The sequence below is a fragment of the Pholis gunnellus genome, assembly GCF_910591455.1.
Source record: "Pholis gunnellus genome assembly, chromosome: 11".
NCBI lineage: Eukaryota > Metazoa > Chordata > Actinopteri > Perciformes > Pholidae > Pholis > Pholis gunnellus.
This window is the reverse complement of record NC_136538.1, coordinates 10,105,503-10,127,210: the sequence shown is the minus strand read 5'-3', so window position 1 is coordinate 10,127,210 and position 21,708 is coordinate 10,105,503. Positions and strand designations below refer to the sequence as shown.

The 21,708-nt window shown below is 43.5% G+C and overlaps 1 protein-coding gene across 1 annotated transcript in view; it reads right to left on the bottom strand.

Moving 5' to 3' along the window:
• The window catches only part of unc5b (unc-5 netrin receptor B), a 46,520-nt gene continuing 24,812 nt past the window's right edge, over positions 1-21,708 (bottom strand). The window contains 17 exon segments of the mRNA XM_079168725.1: positions 1-2,790; positions 3,284-3,462; positions 3,585-3,749; positions 4,264-4,413; positions 5,169-5,408; positions 5,495-5,669; positions 6,101-6,188; positions 6,280-6,648; positions 7,085-7,279; positions 10,165-10,197; positions 12,165-12,252; positions 12,254-12,330; positions 12,865-13,032; positions 13,400-13,580; positions 14,527-14,630; positions 15,001-15,144; positions 15,538-15,768. Coding sequence (XP_079024851.1) covers positions 2,625-2,790; positions 3,284-3,462; positions 3,585-3,749; positions 4,264-4,413; positions 5,169-5,408; positions 5,495-5,669; positions 6,101-6,188; positions 6,280-6,648; positions 7,085-7,279; positions 10,165-10,197; positions 12,165-12,252; positions 12,254-12,330; positions 12,865-13,032; positions 13,400-13,580; positions 14,527-14,630; positions 15,001-15,144; positions 15,538-15,768 — 2,753 coding nt within the window. The 3' untranslated portion in view covers positions 1-2,624.

Genomic DNA, 21,708 nt, shown 5'->3' with positions numbered 1-21,708 from the left:
TGCATAAAAATTATATTTAGTTACAGGTAAGAAGGCTAGACGTTTATTTACAATTGATACTTTACAGAGATAAAATAAAGTCACTGAATCCATTTAGGTTTTTTCATAAAAATGTCTGACTTCGTGAACAAAGGCTAAATATTTCTCTTTTATTGGAGCAAGGAAGAATCCAGTCCGGCTCCAGCATAAATTATCCAGAGCTATAGCCAAAGATCCAACAGATACTCGAGAAATCTGGACGAATAAACACTGTAGTCTACAGCTAGCCAGTCTCTGTAACAAGATGTGAGGAACGAAAAATGTTCAGGGATCCAAAGTTCTGAACTGGTTGTATTCAGTTATTTCCTCACAGACAAAGACCTGCAGGGCACGAGTTCATGGTATTAGTCACAACTTGTTTTGTAGCCATTGTACCGCACTTTGTTTTCTTCTACCATATGGGCTTTTTCAATAGTAACTTTCTTGGTCAGTGATCCAATCCTTCCGATCCAGTTGAAGAATTCCCACACATACCACTGTAACCAAAAAATGTTAAACCACTCAAGAATACAAAATCAAAACCCTGTCAATGCCCTAATCTGAAAAAATAGAATTACTCTTCCAGGAAACAAAAGAAGTCAAAATGCTTCACTTTTCTTTTGTACTTGCATAGCACTTACAAAGAGAAATGACAGCTCTTAAGCGTGTGCACACACTGTACGTGCACACCCACCTGCCCACACACTCAGTTACACTCAGTTACACTCACTCACACGCGCACACACACACACACACACACGCTTGCGTTTTCAGTTCATTCACACAAAACAGTGACATGAATCACTGCTGTAGAGGGGGGATACTGCCTGCGTTTTGGTTTTTGTGGTTTCAATGATACAAACACTTGTTTTGCTTTGAGGGAGAAAAAGACTCAAAAACACACAGAACTTAAGTATTAACAAAGTTAAAAGATGAGGGCATTTCAATTTCCGTCTCACAATAACTGACAGATCAATATTGACAATGCAAAAAGCTTGAGGACCCTGACCACAAAGCAGGCGGCTTAGTAAAAAGGTTAACAATATGTTATTAAAAATGAGACAAGGGAGACATAATGAGTTACAGGGCGATGGATAGACAGATGGACACATAGATAAGTGGTGGATAGAGAATAGATTGAAACATAATGTATTAGTGTTGAGGTCAATGTTATGGTCCCTTGTTGCCTAGTTGATTCAAGGAAAGGCTAATCTACTCTGTAATATTCATCTCTGAACAATGGAAACCTGCCCTCAGTTACAGCAAAGCAAAATGCCTAAGAAATACAGCATACAGTATTTTCACCTGGACATTTGACCGCCTCTAATCACGTTTTACAGAATACATTTTACATTTTGAAATAGATGCACCGTATTAAAAATAACAAACACACATGGTTTCGTTATCCACAACTGAGACATCCACTATGCACATAACTCTCCCATTTGGCCTGCTCTACTAGAGTTAAAAAAACAAAACAAAGAAAACACAGCAGCTCAGCAGCCTAAATAAGCACTGATGATAGAACAGGTTCTGTATGATCGTAACAGCAATGACAATGAAATAAAAAAATCCACAAATATGGATAATAACTTAAAGAGCGTTCCCCAAAGGAAACTTTTAAGGGATGACCAGAAAGCTCTTCTGCAGTTCACTCTCAACAGATCGGAGGAGTGTGGCAGAGCGATAGAAGACAGAGGAGCCCCCCCTGTGAGTTGGAATGATATGCCAAGGCTTTGAGGCATTTGTTGGTACAATATAAAGAGTCCGTCGGTTAAGTTATCCGTAAATTCTTAAATGAACGTCACAATTCACCCTCCTACCACAAATAAGAGGCAAGCGCGAGCACAAAGCGACATGCTCAAGCTCTCAGACCCTTGAGGGTTCGCACCTCAAGGGATTTGTTGACAGTCCAAGTGGTTGGACAAGAAATCCTAGTCTGATTCAGAGCCTGTTAATGACCAGTTTGTGTGCGAGTGTGTGTGTGTTGGAGTGTGTCTATAGCCTGAGGAGGTTTTAGACAGGTTGGCGCTGCCTGTCATTCACTGCACACACAGAATGACAATGGAGAAAACAAAAGCCCCCTGCCATGAGGTGAGATGGTGTTAAATCATGCACTTTCATGCTGCAACTGAAACATGGCTAATCCCGTGTTAGCATTTCTCTGTTTGTGTTATTGTGCGTGCTTTAGTATTGAATACATGAATTTTGTTTGTTTGTCCCGAAGCTTTTGTTATTTATATACAAAAATAGCGTAAATTTCAATCTTCGAAGAAGACAGTCAACACAACATATGACATGACTTTGCACCCATTTTACGCATTCGTACCCTCAAATTGGTTTCACATCTTGCAGATGCAACCTTGCTTTGGAGGATCCAGGCAGAATGAGATTAGCAGTTATCATAGGAATGGGTTACGGTGGGTATGTCGCTACAGCGAAAAGGAAGATGAGGCAGAGGTAATACATTGCATGTGACGGAACCAAAATGCTCTGTGGGCTTATGGTTTGTGCATATTCATCGGCAGGTATTCTTATTTTCATCACGGTGGAGAGAGAGAAAAAAAAAAAAAAAAGTCTGGCTTGCTCTCTTGTTCCTTGACCAATTAACAATCCCCATCTGTTGTCATGACAACTAGCACCTCACTTTTGCCCATTTCTTCCAGCGCAGTCGCCAGAGAGACCAGGTCTGCGTCGGCTTGGTGACAAGCTTCCCATAAGTCCAGTAGAACACCTGTGGGGCTGGGCTTTGTTGCAAAGTAGTTCAAGTACCTGAGGGAAAGAAAGACGAGGCAAGTTGTAAGAAGAGTAAAGGAAGCTCTCCGTTATTGATTATAGACATTTTTAAGTCATTAATACTGTATACTGCAAATACTGCTGGTACTACAGTCCAAAATAAATGCCACAGTAACCATATTAAATACCATCATTTACAAATCAGGATTAGCTAATTAGCAATTTATTTGTATTTAGCAATGCACGGCTAAATCATATCGCTGAAATTAATATTCAAGTCTTGTTTTCCAGATTCTTATCAGTAAGACAAGGATATGACCCGATGTTTTTCACAGTTGCCTGTCTACATAAAAAATAAAATAAAAAACATAACCCCACACATCTAACCTCAGACAGAGAATAGCTTCAAGCCTTCTTATACACAAATCTGAGTTATCACTTGACAGGAGGAACTAGGAACCTGAGTATCAACACTGGACTCGTGCATGACCAAGCTGCCTTTCACGCATACATGTGAGGCAGATCTGACCTGTCAAAGCCCAGACTGCGTGCCAGGAGTCTCCAGTCACATCCTCGAGCACTGGGTGCATCCAAACTGGCACAGATCTTCTGGCGGATGGAGTCAGGCAAGCGAAAGGCATAGGGTCCCACTTGAGAGGAAGGCAGGCAGGTGCCTCCTGAGGGGAGGGGTGAGTGCGGGGGTAGAGTCTGGATTGACAGAGAAGGTGGGAAGCATTGAGACCAACCTCTGTATTTTGTTTTTTGGCAAAACTGTGTGGCTTTCATTGCAATTTGATCTGCATTGGCATTATCTAAGCTGTGACCATTACCTCCTGAATATCCGTATGAAGCTGGAATATCTGTCCCTCTCCTTCCACCTGTCGGACACAGATCTTACAGGTGAGCTGCGACACAGCCAGGCTTCCTCTCTCTAGGCTGAAGGTGCAGTGCAGGGGTCTCTGACTGCCGCTCCAGATGTGATAGAATGGGATCTCCTGTTAACATAGACAAATGTCAAGAAGGAAAGCTGAAAAAACATGGGTCTCTGCAATGTGATACAAGCTCTTTTGTCCTAAACAGCACAATCAGGAAAGAGCTAGAAGACAGTTTCCATTCGAGGAAATCGCAATATGCTTTATATCGATATCGGCTGTTTCCACCAACTGGGTCTGGTTGCCAGCAGACAATTTATTTCCTCAGCGAACTGTATCAGATTTCTCTATTTCTTTTTTCAGAGGGAGTTCAGACTGCAATCTCGTTGCAGCTGTGAATGCAGCATAAAGCTTGTTTACAACAGAAGTGACTGGTCGACTAGCTGTGCTTCTTAAGAAGCACATTCACTAGTGAATCTTAGACGGGAAGTGATACTGACAATTCATCAATAGTTTTATGGATCTACATCATTCAAGCTGCTGCCGATGTGTGCTCTGTAGGCATGAACATAATCTATCGACACTATGCATATCAACAGGCTGTTATCTAGTGTCTGCTGCTTTTTCAGTGTCTCACCTGATACTTTGCCAGCAGTTTGCTTCTCCAGTGAGTGTGAGGAATGTCGTGGATGGACAGGCGCAGGTTGTGATAGCTGTCTTTGAACAGCAGAGGCTTGGGATCCTCCAGCAAAACTCCTCCTAGACTCCTCTCCAAATCCAGCACCTCCTGCAGAGAGGCAGAGGGAAGAAGGGCTTCAGGACACATTTATGTCATCAGTCTAACACATTTCAAAACAGGTTTTCAAAAATACTTAATTAAGATGCATTGTGCATTCTCTAAGTTGGGGTCTCCAAATGGAAATGTGTGAGAGCTAACAGTCTGAAAGCTGTTTGAACTTTATCAGCCAGAAATCATGTAGTGTGATGCCAGTAAAATGCACACAGCATGCTAATGTTTACTACCCCGGCTGGTGTGTGACCACTTTATACATAAGGGACTGAGAGAGGGAAAAAATCTAACGTTAGCGAGTCCAAATTTCTCTGGATGGGGTGAGCACTTGCTGTTTACTTGGGGGTTTGTATTGTGCTGTACTATTTAGAGTTGTTGTTTACAGTGGGTAAGGGAGATTCAATGTAATACCAGAATTTGATTTGGGCAAACAGGATGGGAAATTTTGATTTTGTGAATATTAGGAAAAATGTGTTAAATGTTCTCTGTGACCAAACAAAGCTCTATTTTAGCTGTACGTTGCAACTAAAGCTGACTTTATAGATGTATTTAAATGACCAGTATAGCACTTAATAATACTCACACCAAAAGTACAGTAATGCCAAATTGACTCACACGTCAAAGAAATTAACAAACAGAAATGCAATGTGACAAAAGGAAAAAAGCAAGAAGAAGAAAGGTGGACAATAAAGGAGAGAGGTGACCAGACAAATGCAGACATTTTAACAGAATGACAAACACACAAGCGGCACCTTGAATGCATGTGGGGTGTCATGGATGCAGTAGATACGAAGGCTGTAGTCCAGGGAGAGGCAGGGTGCTCGAGGGGCGAACAGTGCCAACTGCAGGCGTTTGCAGGCGGGCTGCGGAGGGCAGGACTGGCCCACAAGACCGTATGTTCCCAGCTGCTCCATGAGAACATGACAACACTCCTCCTCCAGCTGCAAGTAGCACGGAGACGACAAAGTCTCCTCTCCTACTGTCAGCACCTCCTGAAAACAGATGCAAGTAGGGCTCAATGATGTAACATCGTCCAACGAGCTGCCCGTTATATTGTACCAGTCGGAGGATGTCTCACCTCCCAAGCCCCCTGGTGAGTCTGTGTCTTGAGTGTGAGGGTCCAGTCAGGTGTAGGTGTGTCTAGCTGGGCACAGTGCGGCAAAGTAAGAACCACAGGACGATTCAGCAGCATACCGGATGGGCCACAGCTCACCACGGGACTTAGTACAGTCTGACTTCCCTCAGAGGGTAGCCTGTAAATGTTACACGCACACACACACACACACACACGCACACACATGCACACACACAGAGGTAGAACGCCAGGTGTTTGCAACAGATGCCAAAACATCACACTACATCTATAAAAGAACATCACGGCCACGACACGGTTTGGAACATGCAGGTATTGACGTACATGAGAACAGCTGAATGTGAAACTTCCAGAAAATTGGCAAAAAAATGAATATACTCCAGTTTCAGTGTAGAAGTTAAGACAAGTTGATAACATTTTTATCCTCAGAAAAAAAAAGATAGAACTTTCAAACAAACTTCAAGTGGTTCGCAGTAGGTGAGCCGTGCATGGGAAACAAAAATTGTGATTGAGGTGAGCATGAGGTCTGTTCTGCCTTGTGGTTGTGACGGAGATGTATGAAATAGAGGATTGAAGATGAAGGGCACTCACGTCGTTTTGTCCCACTTGTTGATAATAAGGTACATCTCGTAGAACTTCCCCTGGGGGATTGTGCCAGGGGGGATCAGCAGACTCACACCTAAGGGAGAAGATGTCACGACTCGTCTTATCCTATGGGTCATACACACTGGAACCAATGACATGCGATAGCTGCAGGCAATATATATTACCTGTGTTGGGGATGGTAAGGCGTCCTCCCAGATTACCCAGGGTGGCGCTGGTGCTCAGCCCAGGCTCTCTGGAGAGGGTGTGGCTGTGGTAATCTCGCTCTCTACCCATAGTGCCCACTGACTTCAGGCTGAGGATCTCCCCATCACCTAAACACATGTCCACGGGGAGCTCCAGCGAGGAAAGAGTGGAGCCATTAAACACCTTGATTTTGAGACTTGGCAATGGGTCCAGCAAGGGAGAGGTGGTCATGGGGATTTTGTGGGGGCTGTCATTGACCCCCCGCTGCAAGGAGAAGAGCGGCCCACGGAAAGCCCCCGCTGTGGCTGTCAGATCCGGTGGAGCTGAGGGATGCAGAGGGTGAAGGTTATCTGTGGACACGGGAGAAGAGAGGAGCTGTTCTCTTATCAACAGAAATGACACAGGCTCGGTGGAAAGTACTAAAAGTGACGAGAGTGGAATGGATTAATGTGTCTAATTAATATTTAATGGCAAGAACAAGGGAAGGGATACCGTGACAAATGCTTGAAATGTAAAAAGAAAAAAATGTAATGCAGTAAAAGAATAGAGAATTGACTAAGCGAGAGGAGATAATGGTATAAAGAGAATTCATTTATGGGATGATATAAATAGCAGTGTGTTAATGAACTGAATTGTGAACAAGTGCTTCAATGAAGATGAGTAAAAACAAGAAAAGTTGGGGAAACAAACATAATGATAGAAAGGAAATTGTGTGTGAACGTGTAGTGGATGGCGTGTGTGCGAGTGTGCGTGTGTGCGAGTGTGTGTGTGTGTGTTTGAACCCACCCTGTCTGGGAGGCTTGTAGTTGCCAGGGTGGAAGGCGGCAGTGAGAGCAGACGACGAATCGGTGATGTCTCCATGGAGATGGCGGCATCTGCGGCGATATGCGAGCACTCCCACGCATAACACCAGAATCACACACAGCAGCAGGGCCCCCACCAGACCAGCATAGACTGCGACACCCATACCTGGGGGCAGCGCTGAAAGAGGGATAGAGAGGCAGACGGTCAAGACACCGTACAGCGACACGTGGAAACAAACGGATACAAATGAAAGGGAAACACAAGAGGGAAGAAAACACAATTTACACAGAATATATCATCTAATTTACTACACATCAGTTGTAGCAGAAAGAAGTGTAAGTGAGTTATTGTAGTCTAAGTAAGTGCTGAAACGACTGGAATTCTGAGTTGGACTTTGGGAAACTTCTGAATATACCAATACTGACTTTATTTTTTTTTACATGAGTAACCATTAGATTATTCGCTGATTATAATCAATGGTTGCAGCCCATTTATTTTACATGGGCTGTCTTAGTAGAAATTGAATTCTTAAGAGTCTATCTTAAAACAATACTGACATTCTCACATATGTACATTGAAGTAGTTATTGGTCACTGGGCTTAAAGAGATCCCTCCTTAGTATGATTCCAATATAAGTGAAGGGGGGACAAAATCCACAGTCCTTGTTCCGTGTAAAAAAAGAATTAGATGACGCTAATGTGACGCTTCAGCAGTCTGACGTCTAATCAATGTATATCTTAAGTTACACTATTTTTAGTGCTTAATTCCTTTTCTGTGTTGCTTTCAAACTGTCACGGCTCAGCAAGGAAACACTGTCCGGGAAATAAAAAGGAGATAATTAAGCCCTAAAACTGTAACTGTAGCAAATAATAGGAATCCTTTTTAGGTGTATCAGGTATCATTAGGGCCAAATACAGTTACTTTGTCAATGTCATTGTAAAATTCACTGTTTCTACAAGTCATTGACTGATTTAGGCTTGCATCGCGTTACCTTATACAAATGAAGCCAATGAGCTCCATGCAGTCGGGTATATGAATTTAAAAGGAGAAATGCTCTCTTTCTTTGGGAGAAAGAGAGCATTGGTATCAGGAGAGAAGAAGGATTAGTACATCCATGGAAAATATTCACTGCATGCGACTAAGTCAGATTGTCGAAGCCTCATTTTAGCTTCAGTTGAACTTTGAAATGCATTTTTACACAGACACAGGACTTTGAATTTTGCCCGTCATCTGTTTCATAGGGAGGGGATAACTTCACAGCCAGTATGGACAGAAAAAATAATCACAGTGACTGATAACTCTTTCAGTATACTTGTGTGTGTGTGTGTGTTGCTTTAAGATAGACTTGAAGAAAAACAAACTATTCTATAACTCTGGCAGTATGCCTGCTCGGATATACCCGGTGTTCAATTTGATTCTAGCTAAAGCCACATTTTTGTTGTTGTTAAAGGAATCATTGAGGAAAGCAACAATAATAAACAGCTCCTCCTAGCCTGCAGGGGGGCGCATCTGACAACTAAAGTCTGCGTGGATCGAACTGGTGGTTGGCCACAACTTCACCTGCTCCCTATCTTTTCTCCTGCTGAGTGATTGGCTGTGACTGGTCAGCAGGCCCACCACAGCCCAACAATAGCAGAGACATATCCAACACAGACACGTGAGCCATTCACACCCCAGCAGACAAGAGGAGCAGACAATGACCATGGTTGGCGGGAGACAAAAAAAAGAGTGAACAAGAAGAGGAGGCAGAATAAACAGAGGAGGAGAGAGCTGGAGGAAAGGCAATTTGGCAAAAAAGATAGGAAGGAGTAAGATAAGGTTGTGATTTGTTGAGGGGACAGACGGATTATAAGTGTGGTGATGAGGAGAGGGGAGATAAGGATAGCGGTGCTTTAGGAAAAGGCCCATGTTAAAAGAGCAGGAGAGAGTGAGGAGGAAGTTGGAGGAAACAGACACTACAGAGCAGCAGTGAGAGTAGAAGAGAGGGTGGAGGAGAGGAAAGCCGGAGGCAGACTGGCTGGCAGAAGAGAGCTCCCGTGCTCACGTGGCGCAATGGAACCGAAACCGACAGCCATCCGCACTTATTACCAGAAACGGAACAATAGCGAATTAGGTGCATTACCGTGGCTGCTCTCCCCTGAGCCCATGTTACATTGAGCAAGAGGAATAACCATCAGTTCGAATGTGAACTATATCACAGATTAACTGAAAGTCAGACATAAATCGACTGTTTTTCTCCAGCAAGTGCTATGCTCCTACCTCATCGCTTATAGATTCATGGGGCTCAGCTTGGAGGCTTGTCAGTTTGCTCCCTTCATAACAGAGCTTGTAGATTCTTTTTTAACATGTTGGGTTAGAGCCAGATTAACTGTTTTGGGGGCAATTTGTTGAATTACACCAACAACTATTAATCTTTGCAGTAATTGTATCTTTTTTTCCCGTTCAGCTTCAGTGAACTGCTACCAGAATCAAAATCAGGATCAGAATCAGCTTTAGAAACTGTTTATTGCCAAGTACGTTACACATACAAGGAACGTGGCTAGGTGAATAGTGCATAGCAATAATCACAGTGCAATAGCATAAGACATCATTTAAAAAGAGAAAATATGAAAATGTACAGTAAAATATAGTAAACAAACAAACAAACAAATAAGAGTATGTTAAAACAAAAATGTAAAAAAATAAATAAAAAAAAGTTATGTAACCATGATAACATGGAGTCAGCTAAGAAACCTATGTTACACTTAGTCAACATAAAAGACAAGACGGGGTTACAACACTCATAAGAAGGCTTGACAAGAAGGTAAGGCGTGTCTTCACTGAACTCAATCTGAGATGACAACAAGGTGTGGAGAGACAAAACGCTGCACACACTCAGCTTCACGTGCTAACACAGATGTTAGGACTCCTCATCTGTATTAGCACACGGACAGACACACACACACACACACACACACACACACACACACACACACACACACACACACACACACACACGGTACAAACACAAACAATATGGTATGAAACAGCGAAAGAATGAAGTCATGGGAAGGTGAACTTACGATGGCTTGCATGTTCAATAGAAATCTTTTTATCTGTTTGAACAGGAGAAATAAAAACAAGTGAAGAAGAAAATAAAAAAAAAACACAACATAAAAATGGATGGACTAGTTGTTATGCAAATTAAAGATACAATAACATAATACAAAGCAGAAACGTGAAAGTAAACAATAGCTCATCAATATGAAGATAGAAATAAAAGGTGTACTGCAAGAAAGAAAACATATTTTATATCTAAAAAACAACAACCTCTTCCTGAAATGCACGACAATATGCGGCATTGTGGAATGAAGTTCAATATAATTGTTCATATAATATAGAACAAGAGAATAAAAGCCAATTATAAATGACTGTGAAAGAGATTAGGATCATTTGGATGAGTGACAAAGTTAAAGACAGGCTTCAAAATGAACCAGGACGCTGGTGTTGTATGGTACATGAGGGAGAAAATGCAGATTAAAACAGTCTCTTTTACACCCAACAGGGTATGTTATCACCTTCATCATATGAAAAAGAAAATCAACTATCCTGACAGGAACAATCTTTTCTGAAACAACCACCAATTTGAATCATCCCCGAGTGGTTTGATGAATGTCAAAGCCGTCTTTCGCCACTTACTAGAATCTCAAACCAAATAACCTTCTCTCCCAAGGATCATCAACACACCAAATGGTTCCCTCCGACTTTTACATTCATTGAGCAGCAATTAAAACCTACTAGGAGGCAGCAGAGATGATGGTTTGTGGCGTCTCAGAGCATTTTACATTTATGACTGGGGTGAGTCATTAGAAGCAGCCATCGTCTGATCGACTAAAGCATGGTCGGAACGTAAAGAGTCATGATGTCATGGGGACAATTCGTGGCCGCAGAATAATGATATTAATGTGCTGGGAAAGTAAATAAGTCAGTAACCTGCTGTGAGCCAGGTGACACATTTACAGATTTCCAACAGCTTCCCGATTCCCCCCTCCTCCAGAGCCACTTGAGTGCATGTTTTCCCCGACAGCCTCCTGAGAATGCTCCGCTCTGACAAATCAGACAGTGTATTGGTCTAATCAGGCTGCTCCATAGAAGCCTGTTTATGTCAAGGCTTGCATGCATGTCTGATAGAGTTGAAGCACTGTGTGCAAATGATCTCCCCCCCCTCCCCCCCCTCATTACTCATGCTTTTACAAGGGTAGTCTGCATGCTTGTGCATGTTTATGTTTTTAAGCGTGTACTTGAATGTATTTCACTGCCTCTGTCGATGTGCGTCTCAGAGACTCTAATGCGCTGTCAGCTGGATTCCTCCCAGCTCATCACGGGCTGCACATTGGGTGTCAGTGTGAGTCTAACTCACTCTCATATGCTCTTCCCTGTGCTAATTTTTCGACTTGGTCGTGTCATGCTCACATCCCACTCCATGTGCTCCGTTAGCCTCCGCTTGCTTCTTCTCTCCGTCTCTCTCTCTCTCTCTCTCTCTCTCTCTCTCTCCATCTGTGCTCTTTAGATGTGAATCACCTGACTTCTCTCTTTGTGAACCAAAATTTTGCCTCATGAAACATCTGTCTGGATTTAGCTGATTTGTTTTTTAATTTCTCTCTCTCTCTCTCTCTCTCTCTCTCGACATCATTGGCGCTTTCACCATGCTGCAGTGTGAAATCACCTAGGGAATGCAGTTCTACACAAAATAGTTTTGAGATACAATACACCTTATGAAACTGTGAGCTATGACAAAAAATATCACCGCCTGCAACACTCACGATTATTAATAAAACAACCACCTGAAGCAACAAATTTGCCATTAGGGAGTTGACCCTTATAGATACCTGTTTCTTTTAGATATTAGACAGTTGAACTATGTGCACTAATTAACTAAGTTCTTAGTTAATCAGTGGCTGATTTGCATTAACTGAAGAATTAGGATATATCACAAATGAATAAATGAATATATGTCAAATATTTACGAACTTTTGACATTTAACAACCACCCCAGTTCAAACATATTGCTCAGGTGACTTACTGCGTGCACACAACCCCTCAGTGCAGTTTTTGCTTTCCATCATGCTGCCACTGCAGTGCTTTCCTCCGTTTCTAGGTGGGGGGGGCTTGGCACTCGCGACTGCGCCAGTGGGTGCACTCTGTCCCACAGGCGGACCACTTTGTCCACTCTGTCCATCCTCCATCCACTGGAATGAGACAGCAGAGATGTGAGTCATTTTACAGCTAACCAACGGCTAAATACTTCCATCACTGCAGGTAGAGGGGAATCGGGCATGACTGTATAATGTGACGGGATGCATATGTAATGGCTGGAAGTGCATAATTTTGTAATTTGCAAAATGTATTCGATGGTATGTTTTTAAATTACTTTGGAGTCATGGTGGTCCGACGCACGGGTTGCAGCAGTAAGTGGCAGAATGGCGTGTGACAGTAAATCAGATAACAGAAATCAGATGTTCCTAATTTACTTTTCACGATGAAATCAAAGCAGCTACATGACCAAATGTTATTCTGTCCGTATTGGAAAAAATTGTTTTTACATTGAACAAATGTGGGGGTCAACAGCCTGGTTTTTCCAGCATCTTAAGCTCTAAAAGTTTGAAAATTCATCCCGGCACTTCTTGCTAAATACCCCATTTGGGAAATTCCCTGATATTTCAGTGTTTGACTACTTTGCCTGAAGATGTTATAAATAACACTGATGAGTATGTCATCGTCACCTGGGCAAAGTGTGGTGCAGGTCACTCTCTGGAAGGGTGGGCCTTCACAGAAGGCTCCTCCATTCAAAGGGGCCGGATTGGTGCAGCTGCGTGTTCGTCGCTGCCAGCCCCGCCCACACCGAGCGTTACACTCTGACCATTCGGTCCAAGAAGACCAACCTCCGCTTACTGACAGAGACAGACAGGCAAGTCTGGCCGTTAATACCGTGGTCATCTTTAACAATAATCAGGATATAAACCCATCAATCCATTATCCGACTACCAACCACTTTTATAAGCTTTGTATATACAGTATGTATGGGGGTTTTCAAATTATATTACATTTTTAATTTTCAACATTGTCTTATGTAAAAGTACAAGATCCATAAAGTTAATTCAGTAATTTAATGTTTACATTTTGAGCTACTAAAGTATCTCATTTTGCAAATCACAATCTGAACAGAAACAAATGGATGATTTTGATTACTATGTTAAGTCATGATTCATAAACCAATCCGCCCAAAATGGAAGAGGAGGAAAAGCATGCGAGCGTTACCATAAACAATAAGAGTAGCCGTGCTGCTGCGTCTTTTGGCCACCACGTTACGAGCCACACAGGTGTAGTTGGCTGTGTCTGAGAGCCTGGCCTGTTTGATGATCAGATCATGATCGATGGTGATTAGGAAGTTGGAGTCCTGCGATGGATTAATGACATCCTCGTTCTTCAACCAGTCCACCTGCAGAGAGGCAGGCACGCACACAAATACTCAGGCTATTTAGACAAAGTGATGAAATGAATGAAAATAGAAAAAGTAACCACAGCAGCCCACATTTTAGTTGAACAACTTAAAAAAACAATAACGTCTGTACTCTCGAACCTCCGTGTTAAAGCAATTTTGAATGATGGAGTCTTTTAATTCTTTTGGCAGATAACTCTCCAAATAAATGATTGTACAAATCATGCATAAACATGAGTCAGCACACCACACACAGAACCATTCAGACAACACTATAAAGTATTTAGTCTTCACAACACGCTTCAATGCTGCAAAACACTGTCAATATAAGATCATTTTTAGTTTGTTCACGAAAAATATAATTTGAGGCTTCTTTTGTCCAAACTCACTTATATTTTTGAGACATCCTCTTTACTAATGGACATAATATCCGAGCGAACAAACACACTTTATCATAAAACACGTGGTAAAATTATTTTTACGTCACACAATAACATGTTATTTAGCCACTGTAATGGCTAAATAACAGCCTGGCAGAACATAAATGTTTGATTTGTTTTCTCTTTTTAATATATTGTTGCACTACTGTTTTATGAGAGAAAAAAAACTGTTTGATATATCGGCATGCAGTTAAAGCAGCTTAAAACATGTCACTATGTGAATTTAAGCACAGCCTTTTTACCATCATAGTATTACTGATCCACGTCGCCGGATAGACTTAAATCTCCCAAACTCAAATGCCCTTTACTATACTGCCTTTTGTATCATGTTTATGTTGCTCTCTAACTTATTATTTAGAGCTCAGCTTTCTTGCCTCCCTTGAGATACAGAGCTATTCAAAATACAAATGATCTCGCACTATTACCCTTCAGTATCATAAACACAAATGTAACCTCTGAAGTGATTGAAAAGCAATGGGAGTGGGGGTGAGGAGGTAGAGTTATACCTCGGCGGCGGGCATGCCTTCCGGGGGGCGACACTGAAGCAACACCTCCTGTTCGAGTCGCACCTCCCTCCCCAGTGGCTCCTGCTCAAAGTTCTTCCTCAGGTCTGCAGGGGGCGACACAGATGTAGTCAGCCGTTAGTGAAGGCTGCCCTGTGACAGCAGTGAAACCCTGTGACATTGGCTGTCACACAAAAACATACACACACACACACACACACACATACACACCAGGCAAAGCTCTCAAAAAGCCTGTGTCACTGTGTCTTGTTTTTTTCCCTTCATACCCTCATAAACATGCACACTGTCAATCACGCTATGCCACCCATTTCCACGAGGGACTAAGATGGGTAGCTACAGCAAATTTATTTACATATATACTTAAGCTGACACATTTGACAAGCAAAAAGTTGGAAACACTTGGCCTTCTACTAGCTTCCTTCTTCACACACACACACACACAGCCTTGGTACTGACATGCAATGCGAACGTAGGCACGGTTGCTCTTGGTGGTTCCGGCCGAGCTCCAGGCCACACACTGGCACCAGTAGTCATCCAACCCAAACAGCTCCTCCACCTGAGTCCTCGACACCGAGATGTCCACCTCCCGCACCACCAGACCTGAGCAGGCAGAGGCAGAGGCAGAGACAGAGACAGAGACAGAGAGACAGAGAGAGAGAGAGAGAGAGAGAGAGAGAGAGAGAGAGAGAGAGAGAGAGAGAGAGAGAGAGAGAGAGAGAGAGAGAGAGAGAGAGAGAGAGAGAGAGAGAGAGATATTAGTGGGGCATATTTTTCACGGCGCATATAAATAATGCATTGGCTGCAGGCCAAATGCAGTTAACGTGCACATAAAGTCCTATGGGAACTAATAGATTATGTAGTTGAAAATTATGTTTGTATGAGTATGATGTTTATGTCTGTGAAATACAAGGTGACATTACTATGTGTGTTTGTGTAGTTGTGTTTACAGTACATGTATCTGTATGTGTGTGTGTGTGTGTGTGTGTGAATTACCCGTGATCTGGTCCAGGCTCTCTCTGGTGACGTGATCGTTTTGATTGACCCATTCTCCGTTACATTTGAAGTAGATCTGGGTGGCCGGTGATGCCCGGCACCGTAGCTGGACTGGCCGGTTCTTTACGATGAAAGCGTCCTCCGGTTCCAGCAGGAATTCTGGGAGAGGTTCTGCTGGTGCCGACGGGAAGGAGTCGGGGAGAACCTCGGCCTCGCTGTAGTCGCTGCCCTCTGAAAACACAGAACACAGAAGTGATTTAGATGCATTGCAATGGAAAGGCCTGACTTATAGTGTCTGCCTGCTGGAGGCGTATTCGAGCAGTGCAGCCCCATCAGTATTTTGATGGCTGCTCTGTGGCTGACCCTCTGCTTTGACCTAACTGTTGAGGGGGTAAGAAATAAAGAAAATGACAAATGTATCCCTCTGGGATCAATCACATCAAACACCTGAAGGGAAAATGTGTGTATGTCACCTTGTCTCAATCCAGCTTTCAACAACAAATCTGTCACCAGTGTTGCATGGCATACATTAAGGCAACAATGTTAGTGTATTTCAAGGTGTTGACAGTTTGCACTGTAAATGGAACGGCACGGTGACATTTCCGCCTCCTTGTATTGCCAGTAATCTGGCCAATGCAGGCCTCCTGCTCTGGTCTCTCTGGGAGAGTCCATGCCTCTCAGCTGGGGAGGAGAGCTGCTGACCTTCCGCGGACCGGTCCTGTTGATCGCACATTATCCCCTGACATTCTCAATGTGACAAATTCCTCCTGGCACATGCTGCCAAGAGCTTCTCCTGGCAGGAAGGAGACAATATTGCCGACCTCTTCGCTCTGACGTGTTTCTTGGATAATCATGGGTAGATCGCAGGCAGTATATCAATGCTGGAATGTCATCGGCTACGATACTAGTTTGCAGAACAGTAGATGGATTTAAGTATGTGTACTGATAACATTGCTATGTACTACCTTGTTTTTGACATGAATTGTCAAACAAATCACATCTCCAGTTGTTAACCCTTATATAGGGCTGCAGGATGGCAGACGATATGATGCAAGCTGACTCCGTGCCATAACTCCATTTGTCCATCCACTGAAGTCTATCCTTGTGTGTTTGAGCAAAACACTGAAGCACTGGCAGACTGGCGAAGACCGTGTCATGTGACAGGATTACAGTATAGCCTCTGGCATGAAGAATAACCTGACCACCGTATAGCTATAATGGTCTGCCTGGAACCTGATATGTATAGCACACAAACACTACACACTTCATTAAAGTATCTTTCAAAAACAGATGCCAGAAACGTTACATTATTTTTATGCAATGTCTAAAAATCATCTAGTATCAAAATCTCATCATCACTTTCTGACTTTGCCTTTCGGGTAATTGTTCTTATGCAAGTACAAGTTCTTATAAATTGTTAATGGATCCGACCTTCCGATACAAAACTTTGCTCCGCTTACGAAAATGAGCTGAATTCAATAAGCATTAAATGGAAGACAGAAGCAGAGTGCAGAGGATTGACAGGGTCGGCTCCAGTCAGTAGATGCCCTAAAGGTATACGGGGACGTACAGCCCAGTGCACTTTCCTCCCCTGACTTACACACACACACACACACACACACACACACACACACACACACACACTTGAGGGCATAACTTGTGGTTCTACAGTTTTTAAATCTTATTCTCTACATTCAGACAATACAGACAGAAGTGGGAGGGCAAATGCGGCTACTTTTCCAAAATGAGACTTAAAGCAGACAAATTTGCAGTGTTCAGTTTTCAAAATGTATCAAGTCCAACTTGATCAGTTATTCCCCAACCAGGGAACAAGAGAAACTACTTAGAAAGATACCGTCTCCTATTTTAAGAAAGGGAGCGCTTCCCCACCCCCATCCCACGGTTTCCCCTTGACAGACTGTCTGAAACATTAAGGGAAAGCAAAGAGGAACACTGAGCGTGAAGGAAGTGGGAGAGAAAGTTGTAGCGTGATTCAAACCAAAGCCAACAGGGAGTTGTGGGATTCAAGAGGCTGTACCATCTTCAGACAAAACGGACGGGACCATCTTTTGACCCAAATCTTCTCCACCGCAAAAAGGGCCGGTCTGAACAAAAAAAGCCGAAGCAGCACAGCTCATTGCCTGGTCGTGCTCTGGCCACAGGACAGGCAGAAAGGGCACAGCTGCTCCAGGCCCAACAGCCATCCAGGATGGACCCGTCATCCTTAATCTGTCTCTCTCCATCCCGTCTCTACCGCAAACACATCCTTGTTCTTCTCCAGTGACTTCTTCTGGAAGCACCTTGCACCACCTACATTTGTTCCTGAACCGGTGACCCCAAACTGAACCCTCACCACTGCAGGTTTTACTCCACCTAGACCTCAGTGCTGTATCAGAGCTCTACTATCCATTCAGCTGAATTATTATTCGTGCCTGTTCAATAAATATGTTTTTTATGTTTAAGAGTTTTCTCATCTCGGTTGTTTCTCACAGGGAGGTTAAAAAGATTATTTTCCACCACACAGGTCACGGTTGTACTGGATACACACAACAATTTTGTCGACTGATCGTTTTAAATTAGTCACTACACAAAGAATCATGCAAAAGCACCACTTTATATCTTGCGTTTACCAGAGATGTGCTCACAAGTTTCTTGGAAATAATTCATTCAGCATGAAAAAGCTTTTAAAAATTGACACAAAAAACACTTACATATATATCACAAAATCACACCTGAATTGTGGAAACACAAGGTTTGTGATATACAATTTTCTGTTCACACACTGTCCCCACGCACAAGGAAATCACACACACACACACACACACACACACACACACACACACACACACACACACACACACACACACACACACACACACACACACACACACACACACACACACACACACACACACACACACACACACACGTTGCTGCTCCTACAGGTTACACCCTGGGAGGTGTCCACACATACAATTAAGCATGTACAATACTATAACTAAACATGCAGGTAAAGACAAACAAATGTGGAAAGACGAAATTAACACATCTCAAAGTGATACTTATTCCTAAACATAAATCACATACATCACTGTGTGTCTCTCACAGTCCTCTCCTCGTTTTCTCTCCCCACGTCTCCTTGCTCTCCTCTTACTAAGCTGTCGCCTCCAGTATTTCAGACTTTGAATTCACAGTCAATAACCAATTGTGTTGCCCCTCCCCGCCCCTCACCCCCGCTCTTTCCCTTTGTCCGGCATTGATCGCTCGGTGTTCAAACATCGGCTGAAAAACACAGCCTGTCACTCTTCAGGCACGATGAGAGGGGTGACGGGGGGAGGGAGGGAGGGAGGGAGGGGGAGAGAGAGAGAGAGAGAGAGAGAGAGAGAGAGAGAGAGAGAGAGAGAGAGAGAGAGAGAGAGAGAGAGAGAGAGAGAGAGAGAGAGAGAGAGAAATAACGGCAGCAGAGACAGACAAACATAGAGAGACAGTGGGTTCAGACGGAGACAGAATGGGAGGAGAGCCCCGCACACTATGCAGTGTGTGTGTGTGTCTGTGTGTGTTCTGGGGCCTGCAGTGAGGCACAGTTTAATTAAAACACTTTTGTATGACAGAGGTAGGAGACAGACAGACAGCTTCTTTCTCTCCCCCTGTCTCTCTCTTGGATAATGGAGCTGGGGGTTTAAAGTGGAACCTGTGTTTTTGGGCCAGCATACAAACATCCATCAGAGCTCAGCAGCCGGCAATTTGTGCAGAATGGAGGAAGACAAGAACTCCTCGCCGTGCATCACAGCAAGTCTTTTATTACTCTAATGACAGACAGCAGACAGCAAGAAAGCAAACACAAGCTTCTGGGTATTATTTTCCAGAGCACAAGATCGCAGGAACACGCGCACGTAGACCCAGACACCAGATGACAACCTATGCTTATACAGTACATTCTCACCCACTCTTATTCATATATGCTAAACTCATATATACTGTAGCTGTGTCCCCTCCTTCGGTGACTGTGTGTCAGAGTGCAGAGCTGCAGTTCAATGTAACTGAGAGTCGGAGTGACAGTGGTGGTGCGAGGCCACACGAGAAGGCAGGAGAGTGTAGGAGAGAGATAGAGGGAATCTGGATAGAGGTGACAAGATGGGAAAACAGGAAGGCTGGCCAAAGACAGGTCAAGAGACACTAAGAGACAAGTGGAGACGATGGAGACAACAGAGCACACAAACACACAATACTGGACTGCCATAATAACTGGCAAGAAAAATGAATCACAGCAATGTCTGTCTTTGTCTCAACCTGATGTGGAAACGTGTTCTTTCTGCCCTCTGTCTTTCTCTACCCTCTCTTTTGTCTCTCTCACACACACACACACACACACACACACACACACACACACACACACACACACACACACACACACACACACACACACACACACACACACACACACACACACACACACACACACACACACAACTGTAATTTTCTTAGCCCCAGCGCCTCTAGCCAAAGTGGAATCTAAAGTGTCAGTACTTTATCATTACCTTTACAGAGTTAGTCATTACTGTCCTCTCCAGTGCCTTCGCTATCCCAACACTGCACTCAGTGGGGGAAAAGAGATCAAGAGAGACTAAAGCATCGGAAGAAGAATACTTCGAAGCAGCCTAACAACAGAACAACACTATAAAAGACATTGGGTCAGGTTGTGTTTGGAAAGATTAGGAATCTTTCTTTTCTTAGGTGTCCTATAAGGTCAAAAACAAAACAAACAACAGCACAATGTCGCACCTCCTCCCTTCTGCTTTTCAGTTTGGTGTCTGACATTGGAGTGCTTTTATTCTGGCCCTCCCCTGACTCCAGTCCTCCTTCCCTCCTCCCTGCTGGATTCAAAGCACTTTGTGCAGCTCCACTAGACTTCGAATGACATCCTACAGCCTTAAACACAAACACACACGCATGGAGAAAGACTATAGCCCACAGCGATGAGGCTCAACCGGCTCGCTGAACCCATTAAGGACAAACAGCTGTGAGGACAGATAGTCAAATATGATAACACTGTTGGTGATGGAGGAAACAAGGCCAATAAATAGAGTGATCAGCAGACATTATGTAGCATTGATGGGCTGAGCATATCCATCATCCTCACCCTATCAACCTCATTATCATCATTCTTGCAAGGAAGCCCGAAGGTAGAGTCACACATGGCACGCAGAGGCAGGTCGAAAGAGACAGAGATGGATGGGGGGAGACAGTCTCTCCTTGCCTTCCTTAAAGGACAATTACATTGAGTGATTGATATTCAGACTGACCTCATCCTCATCAGCCTGAAAACTACTCGCTACAGGAGGATAGAGAACAGAAAAAGAAAACATCGGGGAGGGAAATGATGAAGTGAGGAGACGTGGAGACTGGAAAAAAGCAAGTGTCTGGATTTGGACGATGGGTTGGATGGAAAAATCACTGAATGTGTGAGTGGGACAGTCTCGGTGTGTGTGTGTGTGTGTGTGTGTGTGTGTGTTGGCATCAGGCATTGCATGAGGCAACATGAGTGCAGGTTTGAGCGACACAGCATCACTTCTCACATCAACAAAGGCAGACGAGGTGTGAGAACTCATGCGGTTAACCCATCTGACTGAACACACACACACTCGTACAAACACTCACTGTATAACCAGCCCTTTTCAGCAAGACGGGGGGTGGGGGGGGATGGGTGGGGGGGGGATTGGTCATCTTTTAATAGGAAATGTTGTTGATTCACTATCGACTAAAAGACGCCATCATTTTCATTTCATCACGGTTGCTGTGAGGCAACAGGAGGCAGGAAGCAGAAATTGACATCCCGCTACGAGTGACACAGATCCAACTCCGTGTGCTCGCTCATGAAGCCCTCCACACGTTGGCTTTGAAAGTTCTTGTTTGGATTTTTTAATACTACCACCAAGATGTGCACCTGCGGCGGCTCCACGCTGCTCTGCAGCCTGTTTCTTTGTAGACTCACCATGGTGACTCTAACTAACAGTCTTCATGTCTCACACAGTCAGGCACACACATTCCTCTTCATGTCTTCCTTGATGCTTACCTTTTTTTTCTGCCAGTAGCTCTTTATGTTTTTTAACCCCTATAACAAGTAAAATTACAAGGTATTCTTTTTTATTTCTTTTAGGTGATCAAAAGCGA